The sequence below is a fragment of the Macaca thibetana genome, chromosome 1, assembly GCF_024542745.1.
Source record: "Macaca thibetana thibetana isolate TM-01 chromosome 1, ASM2454274v1, whole genome shotgun sequence".
Lineage (NCBI taxonomy): Eukaryota > Metazoa > Chordata > Mammalia > Primates > Cercopithecidae > Macaca > Macaca thibetana.
In genome coordinates this window covers 36,073,054-36,091,334 of record NC_065578.1, presented here as the reverse complement: position 1 = coordinate 36,091,334, position 18,281 = coordinate 36,073,054, and the positions used below count along the sequence as shown (strand labels likewise).

The 18,281-nt window shown below is 52.8% G+C and overlaps 2 protein-coding genes across 2 annotated transcripts in view; both read left to right on the top strand.

Annotated features, from left to right (window-relative positions):
• Positions 1-18,281, top strand: part of MRPS15 (mitochondrial ribosomal protein S15) — a 602,556-nt gene that overhangs the window by 18,736 nt on the left and 565,539 nt on the right. The window lies entirely within an intron of this gene.
• Positions 3,217-18,281, top strand: part of GRIK3 (glutamate ionotropic receptor kainate type subunit 3) — a 239,112-nt gene continuing 224,047 nt past the window's right edge. Inside the window, exon 1 of the mRNA XM_050798039.1 lies at positions 3,217-3,738. Within this exon, the coding sequence (XP_050653996.1) occupies positions 3,624-3,738 (115 nt within the window). The 5' untranslated portion in view covers positions 3,217-3,623. The remainder of the gene's footprint in view (positions 3,739-18,281) is intronic.

The following is an 18,281-nucleotide window of genomic DNA, read 5'->3' as shown; positions in this document are numbered from 1 at the left end:
TGCTGGTGTCGAGGCAACCTGGAGAGGCATGTCATGCCGCTGGCAGAGAGGGCTGCAGGTCTCTCTTCATGAGTTAGGGATGACCGGGCTCCCCGATCTGCCCTGGTAGAGTGTCTGCGTATTCTGCTCTTAGCCTTGCACAGGAGGCAGCTGCCCCAGTGGGGCTCCGCAGGAGTGATGAGAATTGGCCCCTACAGCTTGTCCCCTACTCAGCCCAGGTGGTAGAGGACAGGGTTAATCCTATGAGCTCAGTAGTTGGCTGAGCCTATATGTGAACCTTGACATCTCACCCACAGTGCCTGGCAAATGATGATGCCCAATAGGTTTTAGAAGAAAGAAGGAAGAGAGGGAGGGAGGGAAGGAAGAAGGGAGGGAGGGAGGGAGGTAGGAAGGGAGGGAGAGGGGAGGAGAGGGAGGGAAGGGGAATGGAGGGAAGAAAGAAAGGTCACATACCAGCGGTGTGACTTTGTATCTCCTACTTAACCCCTCTGAGGCTCAGTCTTCATCTGTAAAATGGATTTGTTATTTTAAACAAAGATCCTATTGCAGTGGGTGTGGAGAGGAAGAGGTGAAGTGATGTGTGTAAGTTAGTGAGTATATTGTCTGAAACATAAAAACATGTAATGAATACTAGGGGTCATTATGGGAATTGTTGCTGTCGTTTCTCTTCTTGCAATGCATCCCACCCTCCCCTAGACCGGGAGGGAACACGCTGCTGTTAGTTTTGGGGAAACCTCTGTGTTACAAAATGGCTCACAGCCAGGCCAAGAAAAAGGCCCAGTCCCAGGCTGGGGATGGCAGCTTCCCTCTGGCCCCAGGGTTCCAGCTGTCTTCCAAGTCCAGTGACTGGGCCCCACAGCCTCTGCAGCTGGGAAGCTCTTTCCCACCGCAGCCCTACGTGGCAGCAGAAAAAAGCCTCCATCCGCAGTGTGCTGGGTAACTCCCGCCCACCCTGGGATGCAGGAGGAGCAGGCCCAGCCTGTGCTGCTTCCCTGGGGCGCGGGGGCTCGCAGGTGACAGAACCACACTCTCACCTTCTGGGGGCCTCAGCATCCCCCTCTGCCTTCCTCCCTTCGCGTTTCTAGCACCACTTTCATGCTAGCTTTTTTGGAGGCTGCTGCTTCTCCTCCTGCTCCCCTCCCCTTATCCCTCCCTTCCTCTGGCCTTGGATCTACTCCCTCCTGGGAGCCACACCTCTACCTTTCCACTTCTTCTGTTTCTTTGCCAAGCCACTTGCAGGCTGCCTGCAGGACAACCCAGGCAGAATTAGTATCCAGGCACTCCCCTTGCCTGTCCCCAAACCAGCCTTGGGCAATGCCGTTTTAGCCCTGTGTCCTTTGCCTCAAGTTCAGATCCCTTTCAGAATTTTCTTCCTTAGAGAACAATTAGGCCTTTTGGTTCCTTGGGGCAACCAAACCAATTGCAGAAGCTGATAGGCAGGCGATGGGGACAGGTGTGCGTCCTCAAGGAAGGGGCTCCCCCAGCTATAACCTGGAGGCCTGGCCCTCTGCTCCCCTCTCCTGCACTTCCTCCCTAATGGTGCCCACTGGAGCCCTTACTTTTTATTCAAGAGGTGGCAGCTGCTGCTTCCCTAGCTTTGGTCTGGGTGTCCTTCCCTCTGATCCCTCGGGCAACATTTTCCAGTGGCTGCTTGGGAAACCAGCCGCTCCTGCTCCAGGGCGAGGGAGGCCCAACTTTGGCAGAGACAGACACTGGTAACCTCCGTTTGTTTGCTGGATTTTCGAGGATGTCCTCAGGACGGGCACACCCCTCTGTGTTATTTTATGAGGAGCCCAGGGAGTCTCTCCTCCCACAGCCACAGTGGCCTCCACCTCAGGTGGGAGGGCGTCCCCTCCTAATTGGCAGGATTGGCCACACTGCGATATTCACATCCCCACACAATGCCACGGGCCCCTGCACCCAGACAGGGAGGGGAAAAAGAGAGAAATTAACAGGCGGGTGAGAGCTCGCCTCATAGTATATTTGTAAGAAAATTAAAGATTTGCTCTTCAGATGTTGGGGGCCATGCTCTTACCAGACAGCTGGCAAATGGGAGAGATTGGAAATGATAGAATGGATCAAATTATTTAAATGAGAAAAATAAATTCACACACAGCCTAGCCGCTGCCCGGTGACAGACCCGTTTATTTATCTACTGTATCGGCACCGCTTTGTCTCTGTCAAAAAGGTCATTAAACTCGCCTAACTGCGTAATTCGCAGCCTCCTGCTCCAGCCTCGCTCCACAGCCCTTCCCTTCCCTCGACACCCAGCGCCACTTGAAAAAAAATTTATTATTGCTAATAAACAACGTTGTTTTTCTTTTTAACCCCTTTAGCTTGTTCCCCCATGGATCCTACTCCATCCCACGACAAATTAGTTTCTCTTTATTCTTTCTTAGGAGAATGAGAGAGGGAGGACCACCCCCTCCTGCACAGTTCGGGAAAGGGCTGAGAGGGAGCGGGTCCCGCGCACATGCCCCCCCCCCCCCCCCCCCCCGCTATATCTGCGGGGTGAGCGGTCTTCCTCCTCCGCAGCCCCGGGACCGGCGCACGGGTCAAGTCCAGCTTCCCACAGTAGGGGGTCTGGCTTGGGCTCTCCCACCTCTACCAACTCCCGAAGCTCCCCTGGCCCAGCATAGACAATTCTCTGAATTCTGCCTCTCCGACCCCCAGCCCCAACTCTGCTTCCAGGAGGGATGGGGTTGGGGAGGGAAGCCAGTTCCCGGGTCAATCTCTCGCCGCCGCCGCCCTCCAGCCAGCGCCCGCTGCGTGGGAGCCGCGAGGCCAGACTCCGCAGACGGCGGGCTCCCGGTCTGGCTGCTCCAGCGGGCGCGTCTCCTCCAGCTGGTCCGGCCGCTGGGCTGCCGCCGTTTCCCAGCTCGCGGTGCCAGCTCTCGCGCTCCACGCCTGGCTCCCGGGCTCGGTGCCCTCGCAGTCGAAGGGACTGGGGCCGGCGGGGCGGATGGGGACGTCTGGGAAGCGAGGAGAGTCCTCGTTCTCCGGACGTCCCCGCACGCTGGGGCCAGGGTCCCCTTCCCCGCTCCCCGCGCAGGTGTGAGCGCGCGAGTGTGTGCCTCGGCGGGTGTGAATGTGAAGTGTGTGTGCGCGGGGGAGTGCGCGGAGGGAGCGCGGGCGGCGCGGGAGGCGGGAGGCAGGGCGCGGGGGAGGGGGTTGGGAGGGAGAGTGTGCGCGCGTGCAACTCCACTCCGGGGCTTTGTGCGAGCCCGGGCGATAGCATCGGCGGCGGCTGGAGGAGGAGCGGCCGGAGACGCGTGCAGCCAGCCCGCCAGCGCCCGGCAGCCGGGGCAGGTGGGAGCCCGCGCGGGAGCCAAGCCGACGCGAGTCGGAGCCGGAGCCGAGTCCGAGCAGAGCCCGGGCGGAGCCCAGGAGCCTCGCTCGCGGGCAGCTCGTGGGCGGCAGCCAGGCGGGGCGGGCGCCGGCGGGGCGGCCCCCCAGTAAGATGTGCGCCGCGCCGCGGGGCGCCCCCCACTCGCAGCGGCGCTCGGGAGCCGGGCGGCTGGGCCAGGCGGCGCCTTCGGGGCTGCTGCGCGCCCGCGCCTAGAGCTGCCGCCCCAGGGAGCCCGCCACGGCCGCGCCCCGGGCACGCTCGGCGGCGCCCAACGATGACCGCTCCCTGGCGGCGCCTCCGGAGTCTGGTTTGGGAATACTGGGCCGGGCTCCTCGTGTGCGCCTTCTGGATCCCGGACTCGCGCGGGATGCCCCACGTCATCCGGATCGGTAAGGGCTCTCTGGAGCCGGGGATCAACGTGCGCCCGGGCGGGGGCGGGAATGGGGGGCCTCCGAACGCGTTCCTGAGAGATTTTCCTAACCTCTCTCCGGGCTGCTGAGCCGGAGACCACCAGGAGCTCGTCCCTGTGAGGACAAAGTTCCAGAGTCGGGGTCACGGGCCTTACTTATTGGGGAGGAGGCCGCCGGGCCGCAGCGGCGAGGGGCCCTTGGCGCGCTCCTGGTAGGTCAGACCTGGCAGAGTGTGGCGAAGGTTTCCAGTGCGATCCCGAGTCGCGGGCGCATTTCGCGGCGACTGCCAGCATGAACCGCAGCCTACCGAGTTCTGCGATCTGGCTTCTCCGCAGAGTGGGGACCCTGGGGAAGGCGCCAACTTATCTCCTCTGCTCACCTCACTCCCCGCGGGCCCCTCGTCCCCACCTCGGGCATAGCTCGAGCGGCTGCGGCGAGGTCGCAGGGCACAGATTCGCATGACGAGGACAGCCGGTCTTCTCTCCCGGTGGTCGCCCTTGGCCTCGGTGGCACCGGTTCAGCCCCGTGCAAATGGGGCGGGGGTAGAGGGAGCAGGCCCCTGCTGCCCGCTGCAGCTGGTCCCTGGGGCCAAGGCCTCTCTCCTCCCGGGGCAGCGCAGGTAGAGGGAAGGGACCACGGAGGCCGGCCAGCGCGGCCCGGGCGGGCGGCCCAGGGACGCCAGCGGTTTTTAAAGTTAGCCCAAATTCCTCCGCAGCTGGCGGCGGTTGGCGGGGCTGCGCGCGGCTTTCCGAGGCTCCGGCTTCTCCGCGTCTCTTCTCGCCCGAGACTCTTACTCCGGGCTTTAACTTTGTTGTGGCCGCCCAAGGCACCCTGCGGGCCTGAGCGCTGCGCGTGTCCCGGGCCGGTGACCGGCAGGGCTGGGCCTGGCTGGGCTACGACGGAGCCTGCATCACCGAGGGCCCTGCGCCCGCCGCCAGGCCGGAGACCTGGGCCGCCTGGGTTCACTCGGCGCCAGCACCAGCGCCTGGCACGAGGCAAGCCAGACTCCGCCGAGCCAGGGCCACCCTCCTCCTCTGCAGCTCTTCTCCAGGGCGGACCTTGGGCCGTCAGCGACGTGAAAGAGGTGCCGGAACCGGTGTCGGGCTTGGTTTCCGTACTTCAGATTTTCCTAGGAGGCGGTCAGAAACCCGGAGGATGGGTCTCCTCCCGGGCGGCCGCCCGGGGACCGGACCCTCTTGAACTCCTGTCTGGATGGGGCAGAGCACAGTCCTCGGCTCTGCCCACGCTGAGATCTTTCGGTCCATGCCCAGGACCCTGGCAGGCAAACACCGGCAGGCACCGGAGGCAGATGAGGCCAGGCACGGGAGGGGACTCTGGGGACAGCCCTTATGGTCAGACTTAACCATTTGCAGCCCAGGCTGCTCCTGACAACCGAAATGTCTTCTATCTCTGTGCCTTTGCCTGCCCCGAGCCCAACTTGGCACCATTCCAGGGGCAGGAAGCCCCCCCACCCCCGCCAGTAACGGACCAGCGCTTCCTTTATTCCCTGTCTCCTCCCCTCTGCTTTTTTGGGGGCCTGCGTCGTAGAGTGTCCTTGGGGAAAAAGGTGGGGAGACTGAGAAGACGCTATCTGCCCATCGCACGGATTGCAGCTCCCTCTTCCTTGGTCCTTCCTTCATAGGGGTGGGGTGGGTGTGCTCCCAGCCCAGCCTCAGGAAGGGAAGTCTTTGGAGGCCCAGAAAGACAGGCTACGGTGAGGGCAGCCTCAGAGGGATAAGCTGGGAAGGCGCAGGATGATGTATCCTTACTGTGAAATTGAATGGGTTAGGGAGTTCCTCCCAGCCCTTAGGAAGAGCATCCCCAAGCCTACCCGCCCTTTCTTGGGTTCAGCGTGTAATAATGCAATTAACGGATGGCAGAGCCCTCCTCTCTTCTAATCTTCTTCGTATTAAGCCCCAGGATTAATTAGCGTGTCAGCCCAGGCCATTTATATCCAAGAGCCCTGCCCCATTTGATTCTCAGCCCATGGACTGGGGTGTTGTGCCTGCGCCAAACGTGACCGCCAGAGCTGTGCCAGTTTGGGCGGAGGATGGGAGGCCTCTGAGGCTTCTGGGCTTCTCTGGAGCCTCCTGGGGAGCTGAGCTTCTGTCCTTCTGAGCCCCTGCTCGAACCCCAGCTGGAGCCAGGGAGCTACAGTGGTCATGGACAGAAAGAGCGAGAGCGAGAGAGAGAGAATGAGAATATCATGCTAAAACCCAAACACACCGCCTTGGCTGGGCCAGGTGCCATCTCCCTTTTCCCATCTCTGCCATCCCTGGGATCTCAGGGCTCTGGCTGGGGCTATAAGAATTGAGGCCCTCTGGAGTGTGCTAGGTGCTTCTGGTTCTCAAGACTGGCGCCTCAGCCGGCTGAGCTTGGAGCTGAATCCTTCTCCAGCAGCCAGGCGTTGCCGAGTATCAGCCCGGAGAGGGCTTTCCTGCAGGTGTGAGAGGGGCTCTCTGGGCTGGGGAGCATCGTACCCGCCCCCTCTCTTTGTGCCTCTTTTGGGGGCTGAAATTTCCTCTTAGACAAGGAGATGGATAGCTCAGCAGTGTGACACAGTGTTCAAACAATCTGTCTTGAATAGATGAATTGCATTGCTCTGTCTTTTTGTAATTGTGTCTATCAGAAGGAGAGGTCAAGGCATTGATTGCTTGGATGGTTTGCAAGTAACAAAAGACAGTGAGGGAGAGAGCAAGGGAGAGAGAATAATTGGATTGTAGTCTGCGGGAAAAAATGATCATTGATTATTTTATGTGAATATGTGGAAGATGTATTCTGTGTATGATTATCAAATGTTGTTCATTGAAGGTTTTCAAGGCATATTGTTTGGCATTTTATTATTATTATCATCGTTATTATTGTTTGGATGAATCCCAGTCTTAACTCATGGAAGGCAGTTTAATGCATAGATTCTCTCAGCCAAACAGGCTTGAGTGACCTCCTGCGAGGACCTGAATTTCCAGGTGGCCTGACCCCAAAGCTGTAGTGGAGGGGCTGCTGGACTTGGAGCCAGGAGGTCTGGTTTTCTGCTGCATCTGCCACCAGTTTGTTGGGCCATTTTCATCAAATCACACCTCTCCCTGGAACCCCAGGCCTCAGTTTCTCCATCTGTAAACTATTTGGTTGGCCTTAATGGTTGGTATGTTCTGTGGTTTCAAAGTTCCCTTTAGTGCAGCCTGGTGGGCACTGTTATGCTACTGTAGGTTTCATGGTTAGGTCTCCCCTCATGTTACCGGCATATATAGGATTGAGGGCCAGCCTGGAATTTGAAAAGGGAACTAGACAGTGGTAGCAGCAGCTGGGGAAGCCTGGCCAGCTCTTCTGTGTGTTGAGGAGCTGAAGTGGTTGGTGGCGATCTCCAGCCAGCCAGTGGGGAGGTTTGAAGCCAAATGACTGCAGAGACATAAAGCAGGTGTGTGGGGGGTGGGGAGAGGGAAGGGTTGGCCCAGCTCTGGACTCTGAGCATCTACAGATAGAGCAGAACTGAGCTGCAAGGTCCTGAGTTTCGTGAATGTACAGGGGCCCAGCAAGCAACGCGGCCGATCCCTGGGGAGAGACGCCCCCTCCCTCAGAGTTCCCAAACCGGCCCCATCTGTAACTCTTCTGATCGGTTCACCCAAATTATCCTAAATATTCATCTCTTGAGTTTGGGAGCCGCTGTGTGTAAAACAATGAGAAATTTCTTGCAGTGACTGGTGATGCGCTGAAACATCGCAGCCTTGTAGGAGCAGACAGCCGCTGAATGAAGATCAATAGGGTTTTCCCCCCTGGAAGTAAATAGCTTCAGACAAGACCTGGGAGTGGCCCGCGGGGCCTTAGAGATCACTAACTTGAGGAATTTCTACCTCCACTTTTCAGCCCAGCGGCTGCTGTCAGCCCCAGCTTTCCTGCTTCTCAACTGGAGTTTAATTTTTTTCCTGATGCCTGCCTCGCATTGCACTAAACAGTCTTTTGATGTCAGGATGACCTAGGGTCTTTAGAGGTGGTTTATGCAAGGTGAGCCCAGGCACCCTGGCCTCACTAGGCTCTTTCAAGGTCACCTGCATCCTCCTGTAGCCAGCAGGATGGCTGACCTCAGAAGTCCAGCTCATGTGTTGTTTTGAAAGGGCTTTGTGGGGTGGCTCTTTATCCCCAACACCTCCAGGAATACAAGCTACCTAGCTGCTTTTAGGATCCTTTGTAGGGCCTGTGAGCCTTCCCGAATCCCCACGGTCCCACAGGTACTCTGTCCCTGCTCCAGGAAACAGTCCCCTCCATGAGGGAGGAAGCACAGATGCCCCCGTGGGCTGTGGAACTACCGCTCCTCTTGAGAGAAGTATAAGGCCATACGCAGCACAGACTATAGGCCTGCTTCGTGAAAGGGTTTCTTTTAGCAGGAGACCTGTTTGATCTCAGTGACTGGGACTGTGTTTCTGGTCTGCTGAGGTGGCGCCTCCTCTACCTGCCACAGCAGCTTCCCCTGTCTCTTCCTCCCGCAGCTGCAGCCTGGCTTCCCTTGCTTGCTCAGAACCTTCCAGAGGGAACTGAGAGAGCGGATGCTTCACTCCACTGGGCAGCGCGCAGAGGAACTGGAGGGCTCCGCACTCCCCGCCTGGCAACAGAGAGGACCGATGTTGCAAGAGCAGGGCCCTTGTTGAGGCTAGCACCCAGCAGGCACTCGCTTGTCCTCCAGAGGCCGGTGTGATAGGGCTGCAGCTCTGGGAAGACAGATGCACCAAGGGCCTGCCTGGTATGGAAATAGAGCTGATGCAGATGGGGCTGGCGTCTTGGCCCTGGGCTTGATTCCTGGAGTCGCTCTTCTCCCAGGTGCTGATTCTCCAGCAGCAGCACCAGAGGGCAGTGTGCCTGTGCTGAGACGGCCACCGCAGTGTCTTCTGCCTGGGGCCCCACCTGGGTCTGGAGCAAAATCAGAATAATGAAACAGCAATGACAACAATACGATGGCCCCGATTTATTGTGCAATTATTAGCCACTAAGCACTGTGCCAAATGCTTTTCAAACAATGACTCATAGTGTGGGTAAATAGTAAGTGCTCAATAAATGGAGCCATAGGGTTTTTCTCTTCATACTGGGTAGCCTTCACCACCTACAGGCATCCCTGTATCCCATTTTACAGGTGAGGGAACTAAGCTTGGTGAAGTCACTTGCCCAAGATCACGCAGCCAGTGAGTGGTAGAAGTAGGATAAGAAGTATGGTCTGCCTGCCTCTGGATCCTGTGCTTTTAGCTGGCTTTGCCGTCTGGAGGTGGCAAGAAATGGTTTCTAAAGGGGCTGAATGCAGTGCCCTTGCCCCCACTCTCCGTTCTGTTTGCTGAGTGAGGTCTCACTGGCTGGGCTGTGTTGGTCCTGCTCTGGAAGGATGGCCATCTGGGCTCTACCATGCTGAATTCCACCAGTCCTAGTTTTCAGTGTCAGACTGGCCTTGCTGATGAGCTGTGTGGCAGATTCGCCGCCTCCAGGGCACAGATGTGGATGGCCTTTCCCAGCCTTCCCACCAACACACATCCTTCCACTTACTACCTCCCACATTGTCCTGGCTTCTGGATTCTGCTCAAGGCTTTAATCTAAGCCCTAAATAAAGGACGGATTCACCCTTGGGTGAGGTCAGTTCACCTACAGGGATCCCACTGTTCTGGGGTCTATAGTCTACATGTCCCCATTGGAACCACCAGGCTGTCCTCAAAGACATTGTCAAAGCCTTGAGGAAGCCCAAAGGCCTCGTGTCTGTGTCTCCTTCACCCCCCATCCTCCTCACCCAGTGACCTGGAAAGAGAAGGTGATTAGAGAATTAGCTGTCTTTGTTATTCCTTCCTTCCCTCACTTCCCTTTTCCTTCCTCAGTCCTGTTCCTTCTTGCCAACATCCCTTCAAGGCTAATAGGTTTTATGGTCGTTTTATTTTTAAGCAAGAGTCACATCCTGACTTTCTAAATAGGGCCTGCTGCCGCTGGGTCCTGGATTATGTGTTGCTGTGTCACAGACACCGTGGTTTGGGTGTGGGGACTTGGATGCGAGAGCCTTCCTAATCCACCATTCCATCTGCAAGAGCAAAGGCAAAGGCAAACCCAGACTTACCCTTCTCTGTCTGCGGTGTTCCTTCTCCCAGGGGGACAGGGGAGCCTGGGATAATGGTGGCTGCCAGGCACTGAGCTGTTCTGGAAGTAGGGGGAAGATGCACTGCGCAAAGTCACTACGAAGGTGACAGGTTTGGGACAGGCACGGTCAGAAGGGTTATGTTACTTTCTAGGGCCTCCATTTCCCCATCTGTAAAATGGGGATGATACTGCCCATTGGGTTAAATAGGTGTGATGTCTTTTCAAAAAAGCTTACGTGCTGTCCACAGTTGAGCATTTCTTTTTGCCCTTGGAGGAGTCTGTGCACAGGTCTGGGAGTAGGGTGATGCTAGGGAGGCCTCCAGGGAGCCAACTCTAAGGAGGCCCTCAAATGAGGACCCTTTGCTTGCATGACGGACCATGAGAGTGGGCGCCTCCTTAAATCCTGGCCCTGGCCCAGCATCTGAATTTGCTTCTGGAGTATACTTTTCCTCCTACTTCTCTTTGTGCTCCAGAGACAAATCCTAATTGAGCATGATTTGGAGAGATGACACCAAATTGAGGGCCAGGAGACTGGGTTTGAGGACGACAGGTTGTTCAGATTTTCTTTTGTCTCTCATAGCCATGTTTCATAGCAGCCATGCCCCCAGAGCCCTCTGCCCTTCCTTTCTTTGTTTTATTTCCTTTGGAAATCACCTCCAGGGTCCACACTGCCTCTCCTTCTTCACAGCTTAGCTGCCCAGGTCCTTCACCTTGCTTCCTTTGACCTTTACACCTTGTTTACTAATAGTATTGACCTTGGCCGTGGTTATCTGGGGGCGAGTGGGTGTCTAGGCTTTCTCTAATGCATGTGTGTCGTGCCTCCCTGACTAGACAAGGAGCTTCTCAAGGGTGTCTCAGGCCATCTCTCCCCCATCACTTCCAAGAAGCAGAATGATTTTTTTGGAGTCACTAATATATTTCATTGATTCTAAGATGGGATTTTTTTTTTCACATTTTCATATCTCTGACATCAACTCGTGTCTCACATGTCATGTCTAAGTTTACTTGCAGAATTTTTTCTTTCTTGGCACTCTAAGAAAGAATGGCATGTCTTGGGTCTGATGAAATGTGGTGGATCTATTTTTGAACGTGAGTCCAATGTGTACTTGCTGTGTGACCTTGGGGAAGTCACCACACCTCTGAGCTTCCATTTCCTCATCTATAAAATAGAAGTATTAACGCTAGGTTGAACCATGTGCAGCTGTTGTTGACCTACAAAAATCTTGTGGTTGACCCTTACAGTACTGTCTGCATAGGGTTGTTGTGAGGATTAAAGGAGATAAGGTATGTAAAGCTCTTTGCATAGTGCCTGATGCTTAATAAATTTTAGGAGAAAAAAAGAGAGTTCCCCAAGGGTGGGGCCACATCTCCACTGACTCTGAGCTCTGAGGCTGTCTGCATCTCGTGTGCCCTTGGCTTTGTGCTAACCCCTAGTGCCCCATACTCCATGCAGCCTCGTACATGGCATCTGCCCATTGCTCACATACCCATGGGCTCTGCACTGGAGTTGGTGGGCCTAGCAGTCTTTACCAGTTACCCACTGTGCTAGGGAGCAGGAGAGGTACCCTTCCTTGGATGCTCCTAATGTCAGCTCCCAGACACTGCCTGGCCCATTATTTTGCAGCATTTTGATTAAAATGCATTTTGCCTATGTTCAGAGCTGGGAAGACCCTGATTATGGGATGTCCTTAAGGGGCTGGTCCAGAGAGTCTTGATCAGCCCTTCTCAGATGGGGAGTACCATCTCGCCTCCTGGGCAGGCCACTGGAGACTAGACAGGGTCTGAGGCTGGAGACCCTAGGGCATAGACACTTTGGCTCTCCTAGGAGACACCAGGTAATGAGGACAGAGGCAAAAGGCAGGGAGGAGAAAGTCCCCATGGTGATCGTACAGATCGGAGATAATGAGATGGAGTGAGATCCAGGGGGAGTGGTGGCTACAACTCCAAATCCTTTGGTGCCATGCTGAATGGTAGTTAAGGATAGCAGAGAGGGGAAAAGCAGCAAGAAGGAGCTAAGATTCTGGTTTGTATTAAGAGGGTTCCAATCCATAGGAGACGATTAAGTCTTGCGCTATTAAAGGGACTGATGCAGACAGGCTGCCGATGAAAGGGGGTTTATAGAGTTCTCAGAACAACTGCAGAGATGAGCTCTTTAAATATGGGAATGAGGGAGACTTCTGCAAAGCCTTTCTGCATCTGCTTTGCAGAACTGAAATATGCTATTCCAAAAAGCTGCCCAATTGGGCGGAAAAGCAGGAGCAGGGAGCCAAGGACTTTCCAGGGCTCCAGGCATCACATTTCCTGTCTATGGTGAAGAATCAAATAATCTAGGCTGTAAAGAACCCCAGGGGTCATTCTAGGCCTCTAGTTCTCAAATATTAGCATGTGCCAGAATCACCCAAAGCACCCGTTAAGATGCAGATTGCTGGGCCCCATCCACAGACCTTCTGATTCTGTGGGTCTGGGGTGAGGCCTGAGTGCTTGCCTTTTAAACAGGTTCCCAGATCATGATGCTGCTGCTCATCCGGGAGCCACACTTTGAGAACTGCTGTTCCAGATCAGTGGAGGACCCCACTACATACAGGTGGACGGCCAGTCTCCGATTGAATGCTGCCTGCAATGGGAGCTCACCAATTTTAGGCCCCACCCATTCTTTACTGCAGATGTTTTGCCCATGCTAATCTTTGTTGCAAATTTTCCTCTAAAAAGCTAACATGTGTCTCCCTGCAGTTCCAGGAGGGCAATATAACTGGGGTCTGAGTGTAGGTTTGAAATTCCTCTGTCTGAGTTTCAACTCTTGATCCCTTCTCTCCTGGCTGTGTGACTTTGGGTAAGTCACTTACTTTCTCTAAGTCTAGATTTCCTTATCTGTAAAATCAGGATAATAGCAGATTTCACCTCATGGGATTATTGTGAGAATTAACATGCCTGGCACAAACGAATCTCTCAGTACATTTAGCTCTCAGTCTAATCTTGAGGATAAGCCATAGATTCTAGGATCTAACAGCCTGACTTTGAAGGCTGCCTCCCTCACTTCCCACCTGTCTAATCTTGAGCAAACTTTTTTTTTTTTTTGAGATGGAGTCTTGCTCTTTTGCCCAGGCTGGAGTGCAGTGGCGTGATCTCAGCTCACTGCAACCTCCACCGCCCAGGTTCCAGGTTCAAGCAATTCTCCTGCTTCAGCCTCCTGAGTAGCTGGCACTACAGGCACCCGCTACCGCGCCCGGCTAATTTTTCTATTTTTAGTAGAGATGGGGTTTCACCATATTGGCCAGCCTGGTCTCTAACTCCTGACCTTGTGATCTCCCCTCTTCAGCCTCCCAAGAGCAAAGTATTTAATATCTCAAAATAATAATGATAATAATAGTTGTACCTGCCTCACAGCGTTTTTGTAAAGACTGAATGAGTTAATGCATGTGAAGTGCTTAGAACACAGCCATGGTAAGCACTCAGTAAATGTTGTCTATTACTCCTACTATTATGATCTCCCTGCCCACTGACTCTGGCTTGAGTTTGTTCCCTGTCCTACACTAGAGCTCTGCAGAAACACAAAGGCATTTATTTCTTCAGACTAAAGTGGCTTAATTCCTCCAGCATGGTGTCAAGAGCTGACCACAGTGCTACTTATTTATTGAAACCAGTAAGACCATCACCTCCTCAGGTCTCAGCTTTGGTGTCTGGTTGTACAACACCAGACTGTTTCAGGCTTTTTAGCAGCCATTGCAGTCTGTTGATTTATCCTAAGCTGGTGGTCTCATGAGATCATGAGGTCTTTTCCACGAGTATTGCCACTGATCTGTAACTTTTCTCATCCTCCCTTTGGCAGTTGATCTTTTGAGCCTAAAGGCAAAACCTATCATTTATCCCCAAGTAAGTTCCATCATTGAACCTTCAGGCAGTTATTCTTACTCATTGTTTCTGGACCACCAGGGCCTATTACCATGTCTCCATGCTTGGAAAGCAGGTATGGATTACACCCTCTTCTTCTAACCCCTGCCTCCCTCCTGGGGTCTGTGGTAGAGGGGTTAAGTGGTTATTAGCCTATAGTATGGTTGGGGTTGGGAATCACTGTTCTGAATAGTGAAGCTTTTGGGGATTCCCATTCTGATGTCTCGCATGCTTCATGCCATCTGAGCCTGGGATAAACATATCCTCCTTCCCTTCAGCCAGGTCTGCCATAAACACATTAAGCAGGAAATGAGCAATGTCAGAGTCTGATGGCTTTATTCAAATGGTCTTGGATCCACTATCCTACACTTTAATGAGCTTCAGAATTCCACTGGCTTCCTTATGCCCTCAGGCCCTTTATGATTTGCCATGGTTGGCATCTCTGGACTCATGGACTGTCCCTCCTTGCTTCACCCTCTCTGATCCACTGCATTGAACATCTAAGTCCCCAGAAGGCACTGTGCTTTCCCCCACACTCTGGGCCTCTGCACTGCCTTTCTTTTTTCTTTTCTTTCTCTTTTTTGTTTTTTTGAGACAGAGTCTCACTCTGTTGCTTAGGTTGGAGTGCAGTGGTGTGATCTCGGCTCACCACAACCTCTGCCTCCCAGTTCAAGCGATTCTCCTGCCTCAGCCTCCCAAGTAGCTGGGACTACAGGTGCACGCCACCACACCCGGATAATTTTTGTATTTTTAGTAGAGATGGAGTTTCACTATGTTGGCCAGGCTGGTCTCAAACTCCTGACATCATGATCCGCCCGCCTTGGCCTCCCAAAGTGCTGGGATTACAGGCTTGAGCCACTACACCCGGCCTGCACTCCATTTCTTTCTTTCTTTTTTTTTTCTTTTGTTTTGAGATGGAGTCTCACTCTGTCGCCCAGGCTGGAGTGCAGTGGCCAGATCTCAGCTCACTGCAAGCTCCGCCTCCGGGGTTTACGCCATTCTCCTGCCTCAGCCTCCCGAGTAGCTGGGACTACAGGCGCCCACCACCTCGCCCAGCTAGTTTTTTATATTTTTTTAGTAGAGACGGGGTTTCACCGTGTTAGCCAGGATGGTCTCGATCTCCTGACCTCGTGATCCGCCCGTCTCGGCCTCCCAAAGTGCCGGGATTACAGGCTTGAGCCACCGCACCCGGCCTGCACTCCATTTCTTTCTGGCCAACTTCTGCTCATACTAAGGTTTCAGTGAACATGTCTTTTCCTCCAGGAAGCACTTCTCAACCTCCATCCCCTTCTGAGTCCCACAGCACCCTCTACTTTTCCTGTTGTAGCACTTGCTGTATTGTAATTCTTGGTTATTTTAGAGATAAGTGCTGTACCGGCATGGGCCATAGCCAGGTTGTTCACCACTTAAGTATCCAGTGCTTCTAGCACAGTGCGGGACTCCTAGTAGATAATTAATAAATATTTGTGGAATAAATGAATGCAATGGTGAATATGGTCATTTGAATGTAAGTCCCCCTAACTGCCCTGGCATACAGCTCAACACTTTTTCCATTTCGTCAATGAGGATTTTATGAAGGATGTTGTTAGTTTCTTCCACGAAGTCAAGGTTCTCGTGCTGTCTGTGGTGGTCTTCTGACACACCAGTTCTGCAACTTTTTCTGTGCCAGGACCTTTTAGATTTAGTCTACTGGGCAGAGCTGGAATATTTGGGGGAGTGAGCCCTTCTTTTTCAAGTCTAGGATTGGACTTTACATTCATTGTCTTGTTCCTATCATGATGATTTTCTTGAGAGAGACAAGCTGTCTTCTTAAAGAAGAGACTAGAGGAGAGACCACAGTCCTCCTGCCTTTTCTGACCTTACCCTTCTCTCCTTCCCACTTGCCACTCAGCATCTCGGCTGCTCCTTCTGGGAGCTGAACCAAGGAAGAGAACCTCTGCTGTGCTGTTGTTAATAGGCTGAGCACTCAGGACAGCTGTCAGGCAGAACTGTGGCTGGGCCATTGCTCTGCTGCCCATCATAGGTCAGGTCTCTCCTTTTTCTGTCTTTACCACATCACTGGCTCCTGCAAGGATATGTAGACAACTGGTCTACATGACAGCTTGGTGTAAAGTAGAGGTGTTGACAGTTAACCTGGAGATTCAGGCTTTATAGACAGTCAACTGAGGCCCTTTAGCCCTGGGAATATATACATCATCCACATCAGGTTCTGGGGAGAGTGAGTGTGTGCATGTGTGTTTGTGTCCTTGTAAGAGATGACCATATGGAAGTTTGCTTCTCTAGCACAGACTTCTGAAATTGGGGCTCAACCATCTTTCTTTATTCCAAGCCTGATGAGTGAGTAGTGACTTTCCTTTGTATCAGTGGGGAAACTGAGGACTTAAAGGATGGTCCCAGTTCCTGACTGACTGGGCTGATCTGTCTACTCTACCAATGTGGCTGAGAGTAAGGATGGGAGAGGTTTTGCAGTGGAGCCCTGAGCTTCCCCTCCTGAACACAACGGAACTGAGCTCTCCCCTGAGGCCAGCCCGCCCCCTTTTCTTGCTTCCCTCCCTGGGGAAACATGACACATCATGAGCAGAAAGAGCCTGTTGCCTACATGACCATTTTTCCTGCCCAGTTTAATAGAGGTGACAGCCGTCTATTTTACTTGTCTCGTAACATTGAATCAGTAAATAAAATATGGGTGAACTCTCAGGTTTAGCTGAATTATGGCTGGTCCATGGGGACTGTGGGCTGGAGGAGAGTTGAGCAGAGAAACTGAATCCTTGTCTTCTTGCAAGAGAAGCAGAGCCTTGCATCTTCCTTCTGGATCCAGGAAATCGTTCAGTGCTTGAGGAAGCCAGGCCAGCAAGGTAATCTTGTTTGGTGGTCTCTGAGTCAGTGGAAGAACCAGAACACAAATGGAGGAACCCCAAATGCTAGGGCTACAGGAGCACTACCTGTCCCCATTATTTTTTCTATCACGGATTGGGATGCTGAAGACAGAAAAGAGAAAATGATTTGTGCCATGTCCCTTGATGAGCCATGGGAAAAAACAGACAAACATATGGGTCCTCTGACTCTCATCCTGTTAAGAAAACCTGATCTACCCTCCTATTACACACACACACACACACACACACACACACACCACACACATACTTGCGAATTTGAAGTTTTACATTTGCAGTCTTAAGAGAGCAAAAGAGCCTAGACTTTTCCGATGCGGAAAAGCGAACCTGTGAAACACTTTTCCGCACTGCAAGAGAAATACAAATTGGATTCACATGTGTTTAGAAAAAGTCAAAAATAACAGATGCACCTTGTGGTTCAGCAAGAGCCAGGGAGGTTGAGGGTCTCCCCAACCTCTGTGTTCAGCACCACGGAGAGCAGCCAGGCCTGGGGGTAGCGGGTGCTGGCTCTTCTAGTATGGGCGGTGTGGTTATTGTAAGGTCTTGTTAAACAGGCATTCTTTCTTTCAAATGCTATTCCTTTAGAACTCTGGTAGGCTAGTAAGAATTGTTATTTGTGGTTGTTCAAATAGAATAACGCAAGGTAAAAGAAAATCAAGGTAATAGATGGAATTTTCTCCTTTTTTTTTTCCTTCCACATAAATTGTTCTTAAACCTTTGGTGCCTTGTATGGCTTGTCTGCTAGGGAGCAGCAGCAGATGACAAAACGAGTGAGCATTCCATTGTCAAATATCACACCTGATACCAAGCATCTTGGCTCGGCTTGTCAGCCTCATCTTTCACATCGCATTTTGTAAGTAGGATTGCTAAATGTGATTTCTTAAAAGTATTTTGTGCGTTATTATTTCCTGAGTTGTGGAGACCTGCATACCTATAATAGAGCCATATTTCCTGCTAGTAAATAAAATCATTCCTCATTCAGGTGATGGGAATTAAATGTGTCACAGCTTGGTGGCATTCCCCAAACAACCCCAGCGGTTCCAGGTGCTCTACCACCTGGATGTGTCTGGGAAGGCTTATGATGGGGCTGGGAATTGACGAAGCCTCTCTCAGACAGAAAAGTCATGCCAGGAGTGACCTCAGTGTTTCTCAGAGAAATGGTACGCTTTTATCCATCACTGGGGTATGGAGAGTTGGCTGGGAGCACCTGGACTAGAGTTCACAGGACCGGAGAAGGTGAAGAGTGTTAGAATGATAGAGTCAGAGGAATTGTTTCACTCGCCTCTGAGGAATTTGCCTCTGAACAAGAAGTGAGGTTTAGGCAAATGGACCCCAAGGATTTTAGAGGTAAGATGGCATCTTGGACGTCACACAACAGATAGAAAAATCCAGGATATTCTGGGAGGAAGTGAGCTATGGTAGCTACAAAGTGAGGGCTACTTTAGGGGCTCTGGCTGAAGATGTCTCAGTATGAGGGGATTTGGGGCTTTTTGATGCTCCTGCTTGGATTCGCAGAATCAGAAAAATCTGCTTTGAAAATTGTGGTTATTTTTATGCTGTTTGTAATTTTGTGTTTATTTCCTGTCTTTTTCACATGGGTTCTGGGCTGACTCATTGATTCACCAAACATTTATGGAGCACCCA